Consider the following 23,769-nt stretch of genomic DNA (forward strand, 5'->3'; position numbering starts at 1 on the left):
TAATGATTCATAATCTGAGACTGTCTCTGTGCTTGGGTCAGGCTTCCATCAATTCCCTCCATCTGCAGCCCAGGGACACTTAGCCGAGCACAACCTCACCATAATTTCCAAGTGCAATGACAGTCAGACAGGAATGCTCTGATTAAACATAAATCACTTTGGGGCATTGCTGGATTTGGAGTCCTTAACAAAAGCTGCTCTTTCGCTCCATGAGTCCAACACAGCTCTTACCACAGCAGCTGCCGTTTGTCAGGATTTGCCAAAAGAGGCATTTGAAAGGCAGCTATTCTTAGTCAGATTGTTCCAAAGGGCTGTGGCAGCTGCTGGCAAAGAGGGAACATCCACCAGCACAATGCAGGACAGCAATTTTGCTCCTCCAAAGTTCATTACTAGATTGAAATTAAGGAATTATTTCAAGGCATGTCCAGGGAAACAGCTCATTTTCTACTGATGGCCAGAGAAGATAAAAAGCATCACTTACGACATCTGTCTCCAGCGCCTCCAGCTCCTCGGAAGCCGTGTTCTCTCCTCCATCCCATGGTTCCAGATCCTTCTCCTTGTGTTCTCCATTAACTTTAGCACTGATGGCTGAATCAGTAAAAGCATCTGCAACAGAGTTTGGGGAGGGATGAGACCAGTGAGACCAGTTTGGGTAAGTTTGCACACTGGTTTTTATCTGAGGAACAACCCAATAGGACTGAATCACAGGAACAATAAATATCATTCTCCTTCTCTTGGAGCTGCTGGACATCAGAAAGGTGCCTACTCCAGACTGAGAATAACTATGGAAGTACAGACTAACTTCTCTCATATCAGAAAATAGAAATAATTTCAGTTATTTCAAAACATTTTCTACAATTACACGTACATTTGGGGGAAAAAAAGAGAAAAAAAACCCACACAAGGATCCATATTCCTCTAGAAAAAACCCAAGACCTGTATAAAATTCTTTTCCAACCAGCCCACACAAGCGCACACCACAATATTGTGCAAATATCAAAAAAGCAGGAAAGCAACTCCCTAAATGGGCAAAATACAATTTTCCTTTCAAATATCTGAATTTCTTCTATTTCCACAACTCCTCAACACATCAACAGAGCAATTTTCCATCAGCTTGGAGCTCCCATTCCCTGTGACATGAACAGAGGGGTCTCCTCTCCTGCCAGAGTTTTTTCAAGCAGCAGCTTATCCAAATCAAAGAGAAAAATTCAGGAACTCTCTACTTTTTTCTTCTCAACCACAGAAGAGAATAAATAACCAGTAAGGTTCTGCTATTGTTTATAAAAATGATAAAAACACCGAAAATTTAAGATCACAAACTTTTATTTTGACTCATTCATGTTTCATTTAAGCCAGACTTAAGAAGGAATACTACCAGAGTATTAAAAGTGCTGTAAAAATATATCTAAAGCCATTCACCAAGGAAGCCAAGCTTTTATATTTGTAAGCCACTGGATCTCAGAACTACACGCAGAACTTTAAAAAAATCAAATAAGCTTGTTATAAGCTCATAAATAAATAAGCCTAAAATAAATAAGTCTTCAATCTAGAATTTCCTATCATCATTCTACTGATAAAATAAAGAGCAAACATTTCAGACCTTCAGAAAAGATGAAATCAAACCACCAGGCACTGCCAGATAAGGAAAAACATGGCCTAAATTAACTTCTGGCGAGATCTAAAAATCTTCCTAAAAAAAAAAAATGAACTTTAAAGCTATTATGAAAAGAATTCCCAACATATGAAGTCGGCCACTGATGTAACAGCCCTCACACAATCACTGAAGATGTTTCAAAGACACTGCTGACACTGTTTTACCCAATCTCACAGTGAAATTCTGCACATATATTGGATAAAAATTCACTGTGCTTGGTCTCTCTAATAACATCCAGCACTATCCCATGAAATGCTCACACAAACAGCTTTTAAAATATAGTCTATTATAATATATACTATATATGTGTGTTCAAATGTCATCTGAGACTACACAGGAACACAGTGCTACAACCCACAGTCAAGTAGGAGCTAAAGAGCACATTTTAAAGAATTCTAAAGAATTTTTAAGAATTTTAAGGAATTTTTAAGAATGGAAACTCTGCATTTACCTCATCAATACCCCATAGCTTAACTCAGATAAACCAGTACTGCTCCCATCCCAAACATCATTAAATCCATGTTTCATTTCTGATCTGCTCAGATTGGGACATTTTACACCAAATCCAAGTTGGAGGCTGTTTATGTCTTTTAGGAAAGTGAAATTTGATTCTGCATCTCTGGGAGTGGAGGGAACTTCTCTCCAGTGAGATTAGATAAATACAAATTAGGAGCCTGATGGCAGCACCTGATGGAGGCAATCTGTGTTTCAGAAGGGTGTTTCCTTCATTTTGATTAAATTCCTCCAGGCAAACTCCACACAACTGTGCCATTTTGGATACTGTGAATAAAATACCAGCTTAACAAGACTCATCTACTCAACCCACTAATTTTCTTATTTAAACAGCCACATAAACATTCAGCAGCGCTGTTATTGTAATGATACAGATGGAAAAAACACCCGAGTCAAAACAAAAACTCCACTATCAGCAAGTGCTACAGGTCTGAGTAAGATGTGTAAGTTTCCCAGAAAATCCAGTGTATCACAGGCCACAGGAAGCTCCACTGCTCTGCATTCCTCTCTCATTTTACAACGAAAGTCACAAGCGAGACTGTGCCCCTTTAACCTCTACAACTCAAAGAAAATCCAAAGACAGGAGAAATTCAAGTTACAAAGGCACTCCCAGTCAGACAATGTGGTCTCAAGAGCATCCAGGCAAAGTTTAAATGCAGCAGGATGGTACCTCAAGGCACAGATCACTATTTTCCTGGAACAAACAGCAGGGCAGGCACATGGGAGACCAGAATTAAAAACCCAGCAAAGCCTCTACCAAAATTAATCAGCAACGAAATTGAGAATGAATGTAAGAAACTCTAAAAATGACAGTTTCCAAAACAAAAATGTGGCTCTTAAGATTATTAGTAAAGTAGAAGGTAAAACATGAGCTGCTGCTACAAGTGCTGAATGGCAGAGCAATAACTGACAAGACACTGCACAGGCTCAGCTTCCCTCTTATCTGGTGCCTCTTATCTCTGAGCTGTTGAACGAGCAATTCACATGACACCTTGACAAGGCCAAATTTTTAATCAATCCCTTTTCTACACAGTAAAATCTGAGTTAAAGATCAAATGGAACCTGGTGAAACAAGGGGTTGAGGCTGTAACACTCAATTAGCCCCTATTGCCTCTGTACCTGCTTAATGTGACATTTCCTAAGCAAAGGAGTTGGGTGGTATCAAAGACCTCATTTTAAAGCCTGGTAAACGGAAAAGAATCCCAAGGACAACTCAATGCAATGGAAATTCACACTAAGACAAATTAAAAATACACATTCTGTGAAAAACTCAGCTGGGGCAAATTCTTCAAGTGGGTGCTACTAAATGAGTTAAAGAAAAAAAATCCCAGAACAGAGCAATTAAGAGTTCGGGTTTAATTAATTTCAGTGTCTAACATGCTTGTTTTCACAAACAGATTTTGGTGAAGAGCACAAATATGCAATTAAGTGCCAGTCTGCAGCTGAAATGCCATTAAACCAATCAGTGTTATGTGCCAAAGGTGCTGATGCCACTCACTGAAGCTTTGATCAAGTCAAAGTAAACTGAGGTTTCACCTTAAAGGTTTTAACAGTAAACTCTCATTTGTTTTGTAACTATTTACTACTGATTTGAAACATTGAAACCAGTTACCACCGGCTCTGCAGAGCCAACATTTCCTTCCTTTGTTCATGAGATGCTTTCTGCTATTCCCCTTGCAACAATTTCTCTGGAAGGATGCCACTTTCAGTGCTAATTCAAGGAAAAACTTAAATAACCAATTCTCTTCTGCCTTTCTTTTCATTGGATTTGTAGTATTTTCCTCAGCGTGCCAAAAAACAATAAAAACATTGCAGAAGTCTTTTACTTTAACAGCAGTTATGATGTTTGAATTGTCTTGTCTTTAAAGAGAAGCCAAGAAGGCAACTCCAAAGCCTTGCTGCAATTTGAATACCATGCAAACCAGCTCTGTGGACTGATCAGTGTTTAGGGCTCCAGGAAACACTTCTTCTGTAGAATCAGGAGAAACAGAACCTCCTGCATCAATCAGGAGCCCAAATCACTCAGCAGCAACAAGATCTCAGCACTCAAAGGTGAAGCAGAAAGGTGTGATAACATTAATGTGCAGCCAAGGATTTCAGCCTGCACTGAGAGTGGGTTTTTAGCAGCTGATTTCCACTGCACATACAGAAATCAGTGTCAGTTCCTCTTTAAAAGCAGACAGAGCAGTCTGAAGGGGGGAGTGATGGGTATAACACGGCTTCACCTGAGGTTTCCAATGCATGTTTCATTCATCAGCCTGCCTGTACTGCAGCAAACCTCAATTCTGCAGAAGAGACCCTCAGGTGACTCCCTCCCATTCCTCTGGAAGCCTAACAAGCACCTACAGGAGCTGCAAGGGCTGTGCAGACTGACAGAGCTGCAAACATGGGCAGGGAGGCAGGGACAGATTGATTTTTCAAATGTTAACAGCTACAACACCCCTCTCTACACAGACCTACCAATTTTTCTCCCAATCCTCCCAATTTCTACAATCTGGGCACACCCCACACTTTCTCCACGGGTGCCTCTGAAGGTGCAGTGTCATGCTTGGCACAAACCCACGTGTGCTGCTCCCAGTTCCACCCCCCCAGGCCTGCACTGGTGTTCCCTCCCCTGAACTCTCTGGGTGGGTTATCAGCTCCCTGCCCCAAAGCTGCAGGGCTGTGATAGCACTGGCAGCTGCTTGGCAGCCTCTGGCAGAGGCTTTTCATACACAGCTCTATTTTCCTTCTTCTGAAAGGACACTCCATCCATTCCCTTTCTCCCCATCTTCTGCTCTTTCCCAATCCTCTTCCAGTCTCTTTTTTATAATCCACAGAACATCTCTGCTACTCAAACATGAGGGTGGACCAGAAGATCCAGACCCACAGCCAGGAGCACCATTTGCCCACAACCCTCCAGCCCAGGAGGGAACAAATGCCAGAATAAAATCCATAGCAACTTATACTGAATCGAGAGACCAGGATGCACTAAAAATTTCAAAACAGTGGCTTCTGCAGAAATTTATTTAGTTCAAGGGCTCCACAAAAGTCTAGAAGTTTCCTACAGGGTAAGAAACTACACAGACAGAATCACAGAATATCCTGAGTGGGAAAGGACCCACAAGGATCATCAGACCCCAACACCCCTACTCCAGGTAAGCCTCCCAACAGAGAGCTTGTGAAAAGCCCTTTTCTTTGACTATATTTTTAAAGCCTTTCCAACCAAGTATTTCCAAGTTCTCCTCATTTGCCTGTGAAAGCCAAGAACCCATTGAGAATTAGACAATTTTAAAGTCTCTGTTCCTGTGTAAGTGTAACCAGAGCACCAGGCAGGGACCATTCCCAAAACAAGGAGCACCAACTCCTCAGGCACAAGTTCAGACTCAGTTTTCACTCTAAATCATCCAGTACCACGAAGATTTGGGTTTATTTACAAGAACAAACGGCCAGCACTTCCTCTAAGCACATTCATAAACTTCCAGCCTTTAGAATCCTTGCTTATTTAATTTTCCCAGAAAGCCCCTCATTGCTCCAATTTGAAGGTGTGATCAGAGACTGAGTTACACTTTCAAGTGTCATTTCCAGATAATGTATTTTTGAGACAAAATGGAAAGCAGATTAATTTACCCACTCTGAGTTATCAAGCTCTGCAGCCTTCCAGTTTATCTTGCTCCAAGTCTCTATGGCTTTATTTCAGCTCTCCAGTATTTAAGAGATTTAGACTCAGCCATTCCACCTAATAAAGTGAACTGAGGGACTGTTCAACCTGAAATAATCATTTTCTTCTAGAAAATGTCCATTGAGCAATTATTCCTAGAAGCAGTAGTATATTCCTCACTCAGTCTGCTCCAAATCTGTACAGATTGGGTGAGGGAGAGCCCAGTTTGCATTTACATGAAAGTGATGCTCATACCAGACCCATTATAAAACAGCTCTCACGTAATTTAAATTCCAAATCCCATCCAGAACCTGGAACTTATCTGCATTTCAATGCTGCATTTGCTCTGACATTATGCATCATCATCTGGGAAAAGCAAAATTCCTTGAAACAACAAATCTCTCATTCTGCAGCTTTAAATCAGGCAAGAACATCCACAGGTACAAACACAAGGTGGAGAGAAATTCTCATTAAATGTCCTCAGATCCCTACACATCTCTAAGTCCCTGCTAATGGGAATAAAACCTGTGTTCCAATAACCACTGAGCTCTTGTGACAGTTGTTAATCAACCTGTAAATGTACACAATTTCACCTCGTGGCACATAAACCTGTGTATTTCCTTTTATTCCTTATCCCAGCAAATCAGCAACATTACACATAAAGACTCTGGAGTTTTGCTGCCCCAAAAGCAGAGAAATCTGCAAAGGAATAGAACTGCTTCATGAGCTCTTAGGTTCCAGAGAAATAATCAGGGGCTTGGAGGTCAGACATTAAAAGTACGAAGGTTGACTGCAAAATTGCTTAATTTTGATGTCTTTAAGATTTTAAGACCTGTCTGCCACCTCTCTGTATTTTGGAGAGCTTTACCTACAGGTCTAGAAGCAGTAAAACAGAAATTGAAACACAAATAGAGGATTTAAAAAGAATTTTTAGCTTTGTTTGCAGTAGTACTTTTAGAATATTTCTATGAATGCATGTTTAGACACAGAAGTAACTTCCATATTGACTCTATAGATCTCAGCTCTGAGAAATAATCTTTTTCTAAAGAGTTTGTGTATTCCTGGATTCTTGTATAACACTTAACAGAGAAATTTAGATAGACATTTATGTGTCTACCTCCCACAGAATCTATAAAATATTTCATAAAACCACAAAGGCTTTGCTTTCCAGACACCAAACTAGCTGCTCAAATTAAAAAAAAAAATTTAATTGATACATTTCTAATTTCATGAGGTGCTGAAGTTTTGCACTCTTTAAGAATTATGAGTCTAAATATGAACTTCCGTTTTTGGATCCTAAAGCATGTATTTTGAAAAACTTTGAATTATAATCTCAAAACATTAAGAAAAAAATATAAAAACAAATATACCTCTTCTGGCATAATTGGTATCCATATCCTTAAAATGCACCATAACAAAGTCTGAAGACTTGAACAAGATACTCTCTAGGATGTCCTCCCGTTTTGGCCCCAAACTGGATTCTGCAGTTTTCCGATGAGCAGCATCAACCACTAAATCACACTGTGGGAGACACAAACACAAGGCTCTGCTTTAATGCACAGTCACCCCCTCAATAATTTCACCTATTTGTAAAAACTAGGTAGTTACAATCTGCTTGTGTAAATCTAGGCATGAACAGTAAAAATAATTCCTGGTAAATATTCCAATTTTAATCAAATGTTGGTTATTCAGAATTAGGAATTTTCACAATACGAAAGAGTCAAAATGTAAAAAATTACCTTAGGACTGTAGGTTTTAAAAACTCCTTCATATATACCACCATTTTTCACCTGTACTTCACATTTGGATCCCTAGAATGCAAGAAAAATGAAAATATAACTTTCTGCCAACCTTACAAATGACATTACAGTGATTTTCTTAAACATATGTCCAAAGTGTAAAAATACAGCTCAATTCTTAGCAAAATCTCCTCATTCAGCATCTGCCCATTTATAAATGCACTGCTGTGCTCTGCAAATTCAAATAGCTGGGTGTGTATGGGCAGTCCTGAAGGGATTTGAGATAGTCACAGGAGAATATTTGGTTCTCACAAGGCTCTTGACCAGTTAAAACACACAAAGGAGGTTTTGTGCAAACCCCAAATCTGTGCCTGTGTAAGAATAAAAGCTTATCCTGGCCTCAGGCAGATGTGGGACAGTCTGCCTTACTTCATTTTGCCATGTCAGGGCTTCCCTTAAAATCTGGGGAGAAAGGTTTCTAATCCCTGCACACAGACTCATTTTATTTATCCAGAACTTCTCTAAAGACAGAAAATGCAAAATACAACCAGCACACCTAAGAAATCTGCTGTACCTCTGCAAATTAAGAGTTAAATCTTCCCAAGCCTAAAATGTCTGTGATCCTTTCAAGTTCAACCTTGGCAAAAAGTGTTTAATGTTCACTCCTTTATATTACCGTCAGTGGATTAGTCAAAAATTCCCTGTCACTAGAGGAACCATTCTTCCAAATATGAAGACTTACAACAACTGATGTGAGTATGTGAACCATTCTCATGTTTGCATAGATGCCATCGAAAGAAATCTGAAAAATAAGAAAGACAACATGAATATTGAAGAAATTCCAAAAGCCAGAGCACCCAACCCAACCCAGGCTTTCACCAGTACACAGAAATTCTCAGAAACATTGGGTCAAAACCTTACTCAGGCAAGACACATGGAATGTAGGTATTAAATATTAATATTAATATTAAACATGCCAGGGGAGATTTCCAGAGGGCCCTTGACTTTTTTTCTGACCAGTTAAAGATCTAACATCCTCCCAAACAAGCTAGAAATCCTGGGAGAGCCCCTATTGTCACTCCATTAAGGAAATTCTCTGGCTGGTTGGGTGCAGCTGATATGCACAGATTTGAGGGACGTTGGCAGGGCTTTGTTTTTAAACAGAAAAAGCCCTGCTGGTTTAAGAACCATCAAGAGAATAAGGCACTTGCAGTGCTGCAGAAGCAAAAAAGGTGCTTTCAGGCCTGCTCAACCTCATCCTTTCATCTCCCAGTGCTGATTACACACATTAACAGGAGCTAAAGCCATCAAATTGTGGAGTGCCAAATTGCCACAAGCCCTGTCATTAATTTGGTCCAAAGTAAATCAGTGCAGCACCAGGATCTGCAATCCTGACTGGGAGAGCTGGGCAGGTATCCCCAGGTTGCTGGAGGACACACTCACCTCAGTGCAGGTGTTTTGCTGCAACACCTGGTATCTCTTCCTGTCAGCTTTGTGTTTGTAAAACAAGAGATGCTGAAACAGCTCTTGGGATCTGACCATATTCTGATATTTTCAACCAACAACGTATTTTTAAGTGTCAGCTACCTTCCTGGGCTGAACAGAGATGTTTAGGGACACTCCTGTGCTCAGCACTCAGTACAGAGCACATACAGACCAACACTTGGAGATGTTTAGTGTTTGCCTATGACCCTTTCCACCAGTTTGCCTCAAAGCTTCTTTAGTTTTCCTCAAGTGTCTTGGTATCTTCAATAAACATTTATGTAAGCAAACTTGTAAACCCTTAGCCTTTTTATACCTTCCTGCTTCTGCTCTATTCCTCAAAATTAGGCATCTTTGAAAACCAGGCCAGCAACAAATTGGCAAATATTTGATTAGTGCAGTTCAAAGATTCACTCTTTCAATCGAGATCCACGTATTTAGCTCTGATAAAATGATGTTCTGCAAGTCAAGACACTTCTATACTCCAATAATACACAGCCTTGAGAACAACTAAAGCTGCACATTGGAGTTACTGAGAATAATGGTTTAGCAATTTCATAGTAAAGCTAAACAAAGTAGTTATTTTTATTTCATTAAGTGCTGCCTTACTGTCATCTGTTTAAGGGAAAAGCCAATGTTAGAATTTTCAGACAGGAACTAATTTTAAAAGCACTGCTTTAAGTTAAATGCTATTTATATTTACAGCTGTAATTGCAAGAAAATGCAGAATATTTATATTAGTGTAGTCAAAAGTTTAAGTGAACCTTCCTCCCTTCACCCTCCCAGGAGACTTAAATGAATGTGAGATGCTACTCTTTAGAAAATTGTATCTCACTCTAAAGTATCCACCCACCATGGTATCCCAAGGAAAAAATGGAGAGAATATTCCAGTATCTGCCATTCTTATAAGTTGTTTCCTCCTACCCTGCACTGGCACAAAGAGGAGAAACCACAAACTTACCGTAGGCTGAGGTGGTCCTTTGCCACTGCTGCGGCCTCTGGAATTAAACACACACATGGGATACAATTAAATTACTGCTGAAACTGCTGCATTTCCTACCAAGCAAGAATTCCAAACCCATCTTAATTTAGAGTTGAGAATGGGAACAGGAAAACCAGCATTCCCAAAGAGCAGAGCCTGACAAGGACCCACTGGGTTTATCTCCAACCTGCTGACCTACCAAGTGCCATCAGCAGGTAGGGGGTTACCTAAAGGACAAAATGAAGAAAAAATACTAAGCTTATGTCATTACAAAACCAGAGTAAGAAGAAAAGAACAATCCTGCAACTAAAGCAAATTCCAAAACTTAATGGCACACAAAACCAGGACCCAGCTCAGGCTCAAACCCTACACAGCACAGGGTCCCTTCCTTGAGCCAGGAACGTTGTCACTGTGTCGGATTTGGGCCACCCAAACAACTGACCCGGCCACAGGCCACAGAGGAGCCCTGACTGTGAGGCTCTACCTGCAGAGCTCATTTCTAACTGCTCTCACAACCCTGCAAACCCAGTAAGTCTGTCCATCCCCCCAAAACACCAGGTCCTCCTAATGCCAATCTGTCACTGTGTAGCACTCAGGACACGTTGGGATGCCCAGAACACCTTGCACACTGAGAAGGGTCAGTCTGTGCCCTCCTCCTCAGGCACCTGAGTCCCAAAGCATCCCTGCAGGTAAAAAAGACCCCAACAGCTCCAATTCTTCAACTACTCCACTGGTGTGTCTTAATTCTAAGGTCCTTCCTTGTACCAAGAAGTCCTAGTTTCAAGCACTTCTCATAGTGATTTGGATTTGTGTTATGACTTCAGGAGTGCTCACTGTAATGTGAGGCAAAAATAAATCTTCTGTTCTATTAAAAAAACCCTCAATTTTTTAAATAGACTCACCTTACTGACACACAACCATTTCATTAAAGACACCTGAAGAATCATGTCTGGCATTATCTAAACAATGCTGAAATCTAAATCCAACTGAATGTCACAGAATCATGGAATGGTTTGGGTGGGAAAGCACCTTAAAGATCATCCTCATGCCGTGGGCAGGGACACCTTCCTCTAGACCAGGTTGCTCAGAGCTCCTGAACACCTTCACTAGATGCCAATTGAATTCAAATGCTTTTAAAAACACCAAGCTGGGGCTAACCTACTCCCCAAAATAACAGGTCCTTATAAAAGAGAGCTCATGGGGTAGTCAAAAAAAAATCAAAGAAACTTCTCTCAGTGAACATAAATAAACCTCCAATAAATTCTGCTGAAATAAGCAAAGCCATCAGAGAGCCATGAAAGGCCTTAATGAGGAAAAAATGAAAAACCACTAAACTATCACCTGACTCATTTCAAACAACCTTCTGCACCATAACTGTGGTCTCAGAGCATCACACATGCTAGGGGCATTGGCTGATGGCAGGAACTGTAGATTTGAGGTGGCCAGCAGGCATTTTCAGGATATTGCAGAGTGCTAATCTCACAAAAAAAAAAAAAAAAAAAAAGCTCTGATGCAAATAACCTTTATTTAACTACCCATCAACCTTAACTTTCCACAGGGCAGCTTCACAATTTCAGGCTTGCTCTGGAGCAACTCTCACCATTTACCAAATTGGACATTTGTTAAATGGCCTCTGAGAGAACTGAGCCCTTGTGAACCTAGAACAGCATTTTTGCACAATATTCAGACCCTCCTCTTTCAGAAAAAGTCATTTCACCAGATGTGGAACCCCCAAGTAAGAGGTACAGTCCAGGTGTGATTTGTCCTTCTACTACAATCAAAAATGCGACCACCACGGTCACTTCACAGAACCTGGCCAGAGTCAAACAATTTCACCAGTTCTATCTGCTGCTCTCTTAGATTTTAGAAGATCCTCCTTCCTCCATCAGCTGTAGATCAAAAGCGAAAGAGTTTTGGGTCTGTGCAAGAGAAACCACTCCCATTTTTTGAGACAAAGTATTCTTAGACCTGAAATAACTGGGTTGCTACACTGGGCAGAAAGCTTGGGGCACTCCCTCCATCAACCCAAGTGTTTCAGATTTGCCATCTCTTACCACATTTCCAAAATTACTGTTTCTACCCACATTTCTTCAAGAAACAAACTGATTGTGCACATCCACATCAGCAAGGAGTCCCAAGCTCTACATCAGTCAAGAATTAATGCAGAAATTCTCTGATCTAAGAGGTCTCTTTATAGACCTGACCTCTTCCAGCTACAACTCCTAATCACAAACCATTGGAAAAAAAAAACAAACACATTCACCAAGGTGAAAAAAGAAATATATTTACCAATCCTACCAATGCAACAATTTAGCCAAAACTGTATCTTCTGCTAAAATCAAGACCATCAACTTGAGTTTCACATTCCAATAGGTGGAGACTGAAGTTCAAACTACCATTTGACACCTCTTCGATGCAATATATGAAAAAAAAAAACAACTTAGGACCTTTACAAAGGCAGAAGGTAGATGAGTTTTGCCAGATATTTAACATAATTTAGAACAGGAAAGTAACACTAAAAAATGGAGGCGAGGGAATCTAGGAAAGCTCAACAGCAATTTGGCACTGCTGCCTAAAACCCCATTTTCATTAGGGTTAATATGGCAAAATAATTTTTTTTTAAAATTCATTTTGCATTGCAGATACGTGGTTAAAGGTAAACCTGGGTGAAGGCAGGACAGCCTGGCAAATCCAACCTGGAAACCCTTTGCTTTGGGGAAGCAAAGTCACAAAGTCAGGACAAAGTAACGACTGAGCAATTAAACTTAGTAGCCAACTCCTTGAGTCCAGCAGTTACACCCCAAGAGGCAAAGTCTCTCATCATCAAGGCCCAAAAGCTGCACTATAAATTGTTTTTTCCCAGCAGCAACTTGCACATTTTTTTCTATTTTTACGAGTATTTCCTCAGCATCCCTCACCTCCCTCCTTAATGTTTACATGCCAAGTAGAGTGTTTGTATAAGCAAAACAAGGTCACGCATTTGTAGTTTCCCAGTTAATGCAAGGGAAACAAAGTCTTTCCAGGATGGGAAAGAAAGTCTCCAGTTTTCTCTCCAGCAGCATCTTCACTTTGAGACTAAGAAACAAATGCAGCCACGCTGCAATTAATGTCTGGAGCAGCAATGCAGCTACAAAGACTTGACTTTCAAGAGTGGGAATGGATGTTTCTGGAGCACTGACTGACATTGCTGCAGCTTGGAAAACAAATTTACAGGCTAGTCTAAAGAACTTTAGTGCAGAGAGCTGGCAAAGCTTTTCTTCTAAGGGAGAAATCCAAAGTGCAAGGTTTTATTTCAGTGCAGTGCTTGGCTCTATAAAGTCAAATGAATCGAAGCTGTCAAATGAAGATTATGCAAGTCCTGCAGCTTTATTTTCTGTAGTTTCCCCCCCGATACTGACATCAATAATGCCAATTCCTGTCTCCACACAGGATGACAGCTTGTACAGCATCTGGATATGCAACAACCTGACTCAAGTCTGGCCCAGTGCACACCTGGAACCTGTTGATGGGCTTAGTCATTGAAGAACCTTCACAGACATTGCCATGAATCAGTTGTTAAATTAAAAGTTACTCTAAACCAGGGATATAGTATCACCCTGAAGTGCATTCACAGTGATAAGGAAAGAGACCTGCAGGTTAACCAGTCATTCTGCTCAGCAGTTTAGCACAGTTGCACTAAAACCCACACAAAGATGTCAGAACCAACTAGAAAACCTCTGACTGGCACGTGTGATCAGACCTCCAGAACAGTCACTGCCATTAAATTCCAGCGCCTTGGCACTCAACATTCCCCCTTCCTTCCATCTGAACAGCACCAACACCTCTCATGCTCTTTCCTTAAGCCTTCAGTTAGGCTCTTAAAAAAGGGATGTCAAGGAAGAAGGAAAATAAATGGAGGCAAGAAGTTTGCTTTTGAGACTTAATCATGGGCTGTTTCAGTTCTAGCTTTTTGATGGGAAAAGCCATTTTTAAAGGACATTCAGTGTATTCTTACAGGACCCCCAAGTCCAGTTAGGCAAGCAAGTTACCAACATGAAAAATCCCTTCTGCCACAATTGTAACAAGAGAAGAAACATCCAAACCCTGACTCTGAGGTGTTTTGCCTTCAGATAAAATAATGATGGGGAAAAATTAACAACAAAAAAGGATGAAGAGCTTGGAGGAAGGCTGGGACAGATGCAACTTCCAGCCAAAGGACACCTAACCCTCCTGGGCTTGCATAACAGCAAAACTCAACCCAAACACAGAAAGTAGATGTTAGATAATATTCTGAGAGCACAAGGAGCAGGTTTGTGAACCAAATCTACATTTTCCCTAATTACAGCTCGCTGTGCTATTGGCATCTCCCCTGCAGCCCAAGCCCATCTGCCATAGTGCACATTAAACAAACACAGCATTTCACTTGGGGCCTCTTTATAAAAAAGGTATTAATCCTTCTTTTTTATCTCAAAACACTTTCAAGGATAACTTCATTTCTGATTTTTTCCCTTTGTCTAAAAGCAACTGACAGTATAGTGAAAAACATTGGAATGTCTTGGTTGTTCACACAGGATTTTACCTTTTCTAATCTGAAATACAGATGTGCAGCATTATGAACCCAAGGAGACCAAGACAGTGAGCAGAGCTGACCCTTCCCTCGTGATCAGAGGTGGAAGGACAAGTGCTCAGCCCAATTCTTCCAGTTGTAAACTCACAGCAGAAAATTAGGCCCAGGACAGTTAATTATCAATGAGTTTTCTGCCCAAACTAAGCTTTCAAGAGCAACTTAGCCATGAAAAGTAACTTTTTTTTTTTTTTTTTTTGCATGGGAATGTTAGTGCTGCAGGGAAATGAGCTGCTGGGTGGAAAGCTTGGCATAAGCTGGAGATGTTTACATTTTTATTAAAGAATATAACACATCAAATTGATACCAAGATGCAGGCCACTTAAATTTTGATTTTTCTGAACAGAAAAGCCACTCAGCTTTTCATTTACAGATTTGCAGCATGAACCACCTTTGAATTTGCACTCCCCAAAAGACCAGACTTGTCTTAAGGACAGCTACAGGGGAAGTTCTCTGAAGGTGTTCCAAGGGGCTCCAGCAGGACTGGGACCTTGATTTTACAGACCCTCCATTCAGAAATAACTTGAAAAATTAAGAAAGAGCGTGAACACCTCTGAGGGAATATGTCAGTTGTTCAGCAGCCCCACCAGAACTCCCTAAGGAGTTCTGAAGTGGAATTTATCCAATAGATCCACAAAGGCAATGCAGGTAGGAGAAATCCAGCGGATTTAATCTTAAACTTGGGAGAGAACTTGAAGCTCACATGCCCAAATCTATGGGGGCAAGTACTCACCATCAGGCTGAATCTAAAAAAATAAGCTGGAGGTTTTGTTGCCCTTCACGTTAACCTCTACAGTGCCACTGTGTGTTGGCAGGGACAGAGCCCAGTAAACATCACATCCCACCTAATGCCATATGTAAAAACTATTAAACTGGTGCTCTGAGCTGCTGAGGTATTGTTGTTATTTATTTTGTCCTTTTCAACCCTTCCAAAGCTCTTCCGCTTCCAGTTCCACTGGCTGGGAACAAAGTAAAACCCTATTTCCAGTGATGTCCAACAATGGGGCCACTGTAAATTCTGTTTTATTGCCAGTGCACAAAACCAAGTGGGAAAAAACGTCCAGTTGAAGAGGAAGATGAATAAAACTCGAAATGAAACTGCTCTGAGTGACTGTGACCTTCAGAACTGTTACCGTCCTGCTCTGATCGTTTGTTATGACCCCCACAGCCCCAGAAAAATTCACAGCACTACAGAGTTTATTATTTGAGGGAAAGAAAGGGAAAAAATAAGAGTGGATTTGTGTAGCTAATGATCAAGGAGCAGGAGCGGGATCAGTCTTCCAGAGGCAGCGAGTATGGGGAGGGGGGGGGGAGGCGAGGAGAGGGCTCAGCCTCTGCAAGATTCCTGCCCCAAAAATCCGGGAGAAAGCGAGGCCGCGCTTGGAGCCACCATCCAGCGGCGCGGTGCGGCCCGCCTTCCCGCGAGAATTTTATTGCGATTTCCATTATTAAAAAAAAAAAAAAAAAAATAAAAATACTAAAAAAAAAAAATTTAAAAATAATAACGATCCCTAGATATTAAAATAAATTAAAAAATGCCCCCCCGGGTGAGCCGAGGGCGCTACGCCGCCATCGCGGGGCCGGATCGCCGCCCCCTTCCCCGCCCGGGCCGCCCCCCGGCCCCGCCGCCATCGCTCGCGGCCCTTCCCGCGCCGGCCCCGACACGTGCGGCCCGCGCCCCCCGCTCCCCCCGCTCCCTCCTCAGCAGGCGGGTCACGTCGGCCCGGGGGAAGCGGCGCCCCCCGCCCCGGGCCCCGCAGGGGGCCGAAATGGAGCCTCCGCGCCGTGCCCTCCCCGCGCCTGAAGGGCACCGGCCGCGGCCCGGCCTCGCCCCGGCACTGCGGAACCCCCTCAGCGGGGCCGCGAGCGCCGCGCCCGCCGCCATCGCGGCCCCCGCCCCGGCCCCGCCATGCTGCGGGCCCCGCGCCCCCCCTCCCCGGCCGCCGCCGCCCATGGAGGCCGGTGCGGGGCGAGGGCGGGGGGGAGGGGGGCGGCGGGGGCGGGCGAGCGGCGCCCGCGCCAGGCCCGGGGCCGGTCCCGCGGCACTGCGCACCCACCTTCCCATGTTCTGCCTCCCCGCGGCTGACGGGAGGCCGGGGCCGCCGCCGCCGGGGGGCTTGCGGTTGTTGCCGGCGGGCTGCGCCGCCGCCGCCGCTTGCTTGAGGGACATGGCGAGGAGGGAGGGAGAGCGCCGGGAGTCGCGCCGGGCTGGGTGCGCTCGGCCGGTCCGCGCTGCGCTGGCGGGGCCGGGGCGCCGCTGGCTCGGCCGGTTGCTCCCAAACAGTGCGAGCGGGGCGGAGGGAGCGGAGCGCGGCGCGGAGGGATCCGCGGGGGGGGGCGGGCGGCGGCCGGGCCGCGCCACGGGGCGAGGGCAGCGGCGGGGCCGGGGGGCGCGGCGGCCACACCCGCGGGCTCGGGGCACCCCCGCGGGGCCGGCGGGGCGCGGCGGGGCGGCGGCGGCGGGCGCGGGGCGGGCGGCGGCGCGGACTCTTTACGGGAAGTCGGAGGGCGCGGCGGCGGTGCTGCGGCGGGTGAAGGGGCGGGGAGGGAGGGGGGGACACGTGAGGCGGCGGCGGCGCGGGACGGCGGCAGCGCCCGCCTGGTCCGGCCCGGCTCGGCCGTGAGGCCCCGGCGGGGTCGGGAGGGTCCCTTCGCCCGCTGAGCCCCCTCCGCACCCGCCGGTAACACCAGGCGGGTCGGCCCCGCGCGGCCCCCGCGAGCAGCGCTCCCCGCGCTGCGGGCCCGCAGGCCGCGGCCTGGTGGGGCCCGGCCGCGCTCGCCCCTCCCCGGGCCCCAGCGAGCGGCAGTGGGAGGGCGGCGGGCTCGGCCCGCAGCGCATCGTTCAAAAGAAACCAGGCGTCGAGAGACAACGAAATGGAGGAAAAATGGCCGAGCCCCGGCCGGTTGGGAAAGGCCGGTGGAGGGAGCCGGGCCCTGCCGAGCTGCGGAGTGGCTGCTGCCCTGATCCGCAGACATCCCGAGCCATCGCTGCTAAACACATCCCTGCTCTTGGGGGAAAGCAAGATGGGGCCGGAGGATGGCTGCTTTCCCTGCAGTGCCCCTCCATCTTACAGATTTCGGAGCAGTCAGGGCTTCCCCTCGTAGTAAAGAAATTAAAATTTGCATTGTGCTGATGGATAAAATATTTAAGCTCAACATGCCTCTTCTCCCCTCACTCCGTGTTACCTGTCCACCATCACCAGGCTCCCTGCAGAAATCCAGGGTGCAGTGGCTGTGTGTGGAACCTGCTTGGTGCAGAGTGGGAATTTCACCAACTCAAACCCATACACAAAAATAAAGCCTGGTCGGTCCTATTGAGAAAAAAACCCCCAAAACTATGCACATACAGGATTAGTAAGAGCAGATGCAACTTGAAAACCAAGAGCTAAATTGATTTATAGCCATGGTTACTCAAAATGCTCAGAGTTTAATCTATTCATAGAAATGCTCTAGAAATCCCACAGGATTCCAGTGGAATAAAAAGGAGCAGTGCTCTTAGGCAGGCATTATTTATACACCTTGCTCCTAAAGCAACAGCCTTCCCATGCAGTTGGAAGAGTTGTGGGTGGCAGCACACAATGGTAAAAAGATAACAAATATTGAACAGCTTTCTTAAATTAGCATTTTCCTTACATTTTACCTTTTAAACTGATTGCTTTGTTTTACCTCACAGGCCCAAGTAACCTTGTGGTTAACGCTTTATGAGCTCGATGACAGATTCTACCCAAAATGGGCTCAGCATTAAGAATTTTCCCACTGAAAATACTCTAAACAGAGCTGGTGATTTAATGAAATTATATATTTTAATCCTTTTAGTGAACTCACAAGACACTCCACTCTTTCAGAGCCATGGAACAGAGTGAGAAGGACACTGAGGATTTCTGGAGCCCAGGAGTTTCTGTGGGAGACATCAGCACCTGCAGAGCCACTTGCACCAATTTTTGGGACCATTTACTGTAAGAGCAGGAGTCTGGTTCACTGCATGTGCTAGGATAAATAACTTGCCCTAAGAGCAGCTAAGAAAAGTCCTTTATATATGTGTGTGTGAAATCCAGAATGAAAGGCACTTAACCAATATAAGACAACATGTAACTATATAGTAGTAGTAATAATAACAATACTACTAATAATAGATTTAGTAGTAGTATATAATAGGATATAAAAATATAATAAATATACAGAACTGTTAGAGAGTGCCCAAAAGAGGCTATGAAGATGTTCAAGGGTCTGTGCAGGGTCAGAAGTTGGACTGGATGATCCTTATGGGTCCATTCCAACTCAGGATATTCCATGACTCTGTGAACCAACCTCTTTAGGGTGCTGTTTGTAAGTTCTACAGCTTTTGGTTGTCCTGAACCTTGAGCAACTTTGAAAAAGAAGTTGTTAATAAAAAGCACAAGGAAGTCTGATAAGAGACTGAGCATAACATATCCAGGTCACTTAACATGAGGTTTTTAGAGGACATCACTTCAATGCTTTTCCAGCCTAAAATGTTCACAACTCACAGCAATTAGTGGCTGTTTATGTGGCTGAAGTTTAAGAACCATTAAAGCACCTGCAGCAGTTTGAAGGGGCTGTGGGGTCCTGATAGTCAAGAATGACAAAAAATACAGAAACGAGTTCCACAGGCAGAGATAGTTTCTAAGGCATGACATGAACACACTGAAGTTCATTTTAGGGTGGCATTACATGCTCAGAAAGCAGGGTAGGAATAGACTGATGTTCACATCCTCAGTAATGACTCAAGAGCAGTTGCAGTTTGACTTGTTTGCTCCTTCAATGTATTCTTTGTTTTCTTAAGCTCTGTTTGGCTTTCATTGTGCCCTCCCTTTTTTCTTTGTCGAGCATCTTTATAAAAAACCAGATTAAAAGTAGATGTAGAAGTGATCATTTAAAATAGCTTTGTCAGGAATGACCACCAGAGAAGATGCAGGGTGGTTTCCAGTGGCAGCCAGCTTCTCCAGGGACCACCAGCATGGACACTGCAGTGTGTCTGCAGTGAACTCCCCAAATTCCCAGTGTAATGGGGTTCTACTGCTGTTAGGGCACATCATTCCCTTTACTTCTGCCTGAATATGCTCTTCTTTGATAGCCCACCATTCCCAATCTTTATTATTTTATGGCTTGGTTTTATCAATTTCTCACCCTTTTTTTTTGCTCTTCCCCACCATTTATAGCTGATATTTTGGATGTCAATGATGTTACGACAAAGAACAGCCAACAGTGGATGTGGTGGTGTAGCTGGAGAAAAATTAAGAATTCAGTCACCTGCTCCGTGATCGAGAAAGAAAGGAAACTGTTCCTAATGGAGAATCATGTTCCCTTTTGCCTCTCCTGTCCACGATCCAGGTTAGAGCTGCTCCTTTCCGGGACTACTGTTTCCATCCAGATGTGTGGCTACATGTGCAGGCTGTATTTGCATGTGGAGATGAGTGAGGCTGATAATAGCAGCACTTAGCAGGAAGTGCCGTGTGATGTAACATTTCCTTGATCTAACCTGCTGTTCGTCTTGTGCTCCCTTCCCTGAGCTGCCCAGGGTGATCCTCAACAGCAATCCAGCAAGGCAAAACACGCCTGGATACACAGGGACAACAGCACAGGGACAGGGGTTTACTTTAAGCAAAATCAGCTGCTGGAGAAGCTCAGAGAACTGAGCATTTCCACACACGTGTTTTCTCTCCCCTGAAGGCTTCAGTTCTTCAGTCTCATTGTCCCTACCCCTCCTCTCAGAGGTTAAAGCTTTGTGGACAGTGCTGTGGGAACGGGGATCTCCAAACGCTTGGAAGGATATTAGGAGAGCAAATGAGGTGCTCTGACACACGGGCAGCACTTCCCAGAGAGATACGATGTAACTCGTCAGCAGAGCTGCCCTCGGTTCTGACTCATGACACACCCCTGGCCGGATCAGAATTGGTGGCACAGCAAAACCAAGCCCCGAACTCCAAACCAACCACGAGGGACAGCTGCTGCCACCTCTGCCTTTCCCCCCCACCCCAGTCTTCCCGTTGCCTCCAGCCCCTCAGATTCACAGCTCAGCTCCAAGCAGAGACCAGCTCCCATCAGATACAGTTTCTGATCTGCAGTTTTATTGCCATTTCTTCCCAATTCCCAGCCCTCCAGCTCAGTGGAGCCAGGGCATGGATGATGGATGTCCCTGCTGGGCCATGCTTCCAGCTGCTTCTCCTGCAACCGAGAGGAGATGAAGGGAAATGCTGATGTCCACGGAGCTCTGGAGGGAGGCACAGAAGTGCCAGAGCTTGTGCACCCATAATCAACACTTGAATGACCCTTGCTCAGTTTGCACAGGCCTTGGACACAAGAAGAGCATTTCCTTCCTCACCCAGCAAAGCTCCAGGATCCATCTGATGAAGCCGTGGCTCTGCAATGATTGTTGGGTCAGAGCTGCAAACTGGGAGGCACCAACCTTGCCCAGCAAAGCGCCAGGAAATCGCCAACCAGGTGCTTTACGCCTTCAGATTTCACATTTTTAGGAAAGAGAAGGGGGAACCCAGCCTGGCTCCTGCTAAGCAGCAGCAGCAGCAGCAGCAGCACACAAAGCAATCATTATGCCAAGACTTAGCTGTTAAATCCCTCAAGATCTGGTGCTCACAGAGCATAAACAACCTTTGCCTCCCAGCCTGGCCGAGCAGTACTTCCAGGTTTCCCAGCACAGCCACACAGACCCTCCCATACCCATCCTCTCCCCGGCCCTTCACTGAGGCTGCCGTGCCAACAAGAAAGCCAGTTGCCATGGCATTTTTTCCCCCTACAGACAGATGTCCATTAAAAACCAAGTCAGCCTCAGGTTTGCTTCACAGAGCAGCTTTCAGTTATTATTACCAGCCTGCAAGGAATTTCCACTGTAGCCCTTCACCTCAGATGTTTCAATGCACTTCAGTGTTAATCCCTGGGGATTAGAAGGAAACTACGACAGAGCAGGCACAGGTACATTCAGAGGACAAATTTAGGATTATGATTGTGCTTTATGTTTTTGGCAGATGACAACCTCATGAATGTGTTTGGAAAGAGTTGAATTTGTTACCTCTGGTGCCCTTTCCCCTGTTCACTGTGCTAAAATCATCAGGGAAATTGGGAGTGAGACGTGAAACTTCTCCCCTCCTCCAGCGTGTCATGCCTGGGGCTCAGATCTGGGATTTTGGCTTCAGGAGGACCCTGCCTGTCCTGGACAGGGGCTCCATCCATGGAGAAGGGAAAGCCCAGGCAGCTTCTGTGAGCAGGGCCAAGCACTTCCAGCCACTTCCATGGCTCAAGGAGCGATGTCTTCTTCCTTGGTCACAAGGCCACATTTTTATTTAAGAATGGAAAAAGGGATGAATGGATTCCATACTCCCCCTCAGTCCATCCTGGGGGCCAAGGGCCAGTTGGAAATGTCCCTTGGGAAAAACAGAGGAGCTTCCTACTGCAGCGCTGGCAGCGCATCCCCAGCATCTCCACAGGGATGGATTTGGAGGGAACAGTCAGGTATTTTTATTTAGACTCCAACAGTGCTAAATGTGTGAGAATTAGACACTGAAATTTAACTGTACAGTGGAATTAGTTTTCCTTACTTATCACTGCAGTGATAGAAATCCTTGGTGATGTCCAGGGATCTCCCCTCTCACACCTGGCTCTGAACCTGGCAGGGCTTTCACAGCACTCCTTGTTAAAGCTCTGTCACTTGGGAGACGTGGACCTGCTGAGACTTTGGAGCCACCATTGCAGCTCAGAGCCCTGCATCCAGGCTGGCTCACAGCCTGGATCTTTGGGAGAGCCAAGTGCCACAATTCCAGCTGCAGGAACGACAGCTCCTTGTGGCTCTGGGAAGCAGTGGGGTGTGAGCACACCCTGGCTGCGGGGTCCTGAGGGAGCACTCCCTTCCAGGCCCTCAGTCACTTCCCAAGGCAAGACATTTGGATTTCTCCTCTCGGTTACAGCAAGCACAGCTGCAAATATGATCAAAAATATCTAATCCTCTTAACTGCTTCTGCAGTTTGACTCGATCGCTGCAGAGGAAAATGCTGTGATTGCAGAGTGCTGCCTGCATTCCCACATAAGCCTCAGCTTTTACACCATTGATCATTCCTCCACATTGATTTTTTGGAAGGAGGAGAAGGTGTTTGGCTCCTTGTGATGAAGCTAAGGGGGTTTTGCAGGAAGGGGTGGAGGCCAGGATCTCCCAGATCCCAGGGCAGCACCTTGGTGCTCCTTCACTGAACAAGCAAAATCCAGCTGGGATTTCTTCTTCACCAGAAGCCAGAGCACATTTGAAAGTTGCCAAGGAGAATTGCTTGGGAAAAGTCCTCTTTGCTCCTTATGCAACCCCTGCACTTGCAGAGGGAAACTCTTGGCACAGCTGTGCTTGGACAAGACTGTCTGGCCTCGCCTCCTTGAGCACAGGGCCTCTGGCTGCAGCAGCATCCCTGTCTCCTGTGGTTAACTGTGGATAACTCCAGCTCACCCATCTTGCTTGGCCACATCTCCCACTCCAGCCCTCACAGAAGGTTTTCCAACTGGGACTCCACACAGACCATGGATTCAAGCCAACAGCACCAGGAGTTTCTCCAGCCCATGTTAATTCTGCTTGGGCTGAGATTCCCAGTAGCGCAGAGGAATTGTTCTGGGAGATCTACTCCTGGTTTGGATGCTAAAGGGATTTTTCGTGGGGTTGGTTTAGTTTTACAGAACCCTGACACACAGAGCATGAAACTGCTTTGGACCCTCACTCATACCTGGAAGTGGGGGTCTCCCAGCACCCCAAAGAGGAGCCCACCCAGGCTCTTCTTCTCCAGAGAATGTCCCCTCACAGTAGAGACTGATAAATATCACAAAAAGCACACAAATGAGGGAAGAGGAGACTGGGAGGCAGAGGCCTGTAAATTGTTGTCAAAAACATGATCTTTTCATCCAGGAGACCAAGGTATGTCCCACACTGACAATGTTCTCCAAGGCCATTGCCACCACATAGGGACACAGAAAACAGGCAAGGAAACCAGCTCATTGCAGTCTGTCTCCAGGAAAAATCAGCACAGCCCCAGGACCTCAGGCTGAGAATAAAGCATGTACATAGCACAGCTCATCCTCACCCACTGCCCTCGGGCCCACAAGCCCAGAGAATCTCTCCAACCACCAAATCAGCACATTACTGAACCTGCAGAA

At 45.1% G+C, this 23,769-nt stretch overlaps 1 protein-coding gene and 1 long non-coding RNA gene across 18 annotated transcripts in view; one reads left to right on the forward strand and one right to left on the reverse strand.

The window, feature by feature from the left end:
• Positions 1-16,922, reverse strand: part of ATXN2 (ataxin 2) — a 49,493-nt gene extending 32,571 nt beyond the window's left edge. For 12 of the 17 annotated variants that reach the window (XM_069031005.1, XM_069031004.1, XM_069031002.1 and 9 more), the window contains exons 1-6: positions 16,671-16,921; positions 9,990-10,026; positions 8,289-8,348; positions 7,547-7,618; positions 7,178-7,328; positions 482-606 (exon numbers count right to left, since the gene is read on the reverse strand). In XM_069031005.1, the coding sequence (XP_068887106.1) occupies positions 482-606; positions 7,178-7,328; positions 7,547-7,618; positions 8,289-8,348; positions 9,990-10,026; positions 16,671-16,783 (558 nt within the window). In that variant the 5' untranslated portion in view covers positions 16,784-16,921. Of the gene's footprint in view, positions 1-481; positions 607-7,177; positions 7,329-7,546; positions 7,619-8,288; positions 8,349-9,989; positions 10,027-16,670 lie in introns of those variants that run through there. The other 5 variants (XM_069030998.1, XM_069031007.1, XM_069031009.1 and 2 more) reach the window with 2 other exon arrangements.
• A 1,480-nt stretch (positions 16,923-18,402) lies between these two features.
• Positions 18,403-21,249, forward strand: LOC138119330 (uncharacterized). Its single transcript, XR_011155471.1, has 2 exons — positions 18,403-18,569; positions 19,791-21,249. It is a non-coding gene; the product is annotated as an uncharacterized lncRNA (long non-coding RNA).
• The last annotated feature ends 2,520 nt before the right edge of the window (positions 21,250-23,769 follow it).

Source organism: Aphelocoma coerulescens, chromosome 15, assembly GCF_041296385.1.
Source record: "Aphelocoma coerulescens isolate FSJ_1873_10779 chromosome 15, UR_Acoe_1.0, whole genome shotgun sequence".
NCBI lineage: Eukaryota > Metazoa > Chordata > Aves > Passeriformes > Corvidae > Aphelocoma > Aphelocoma coerulescens.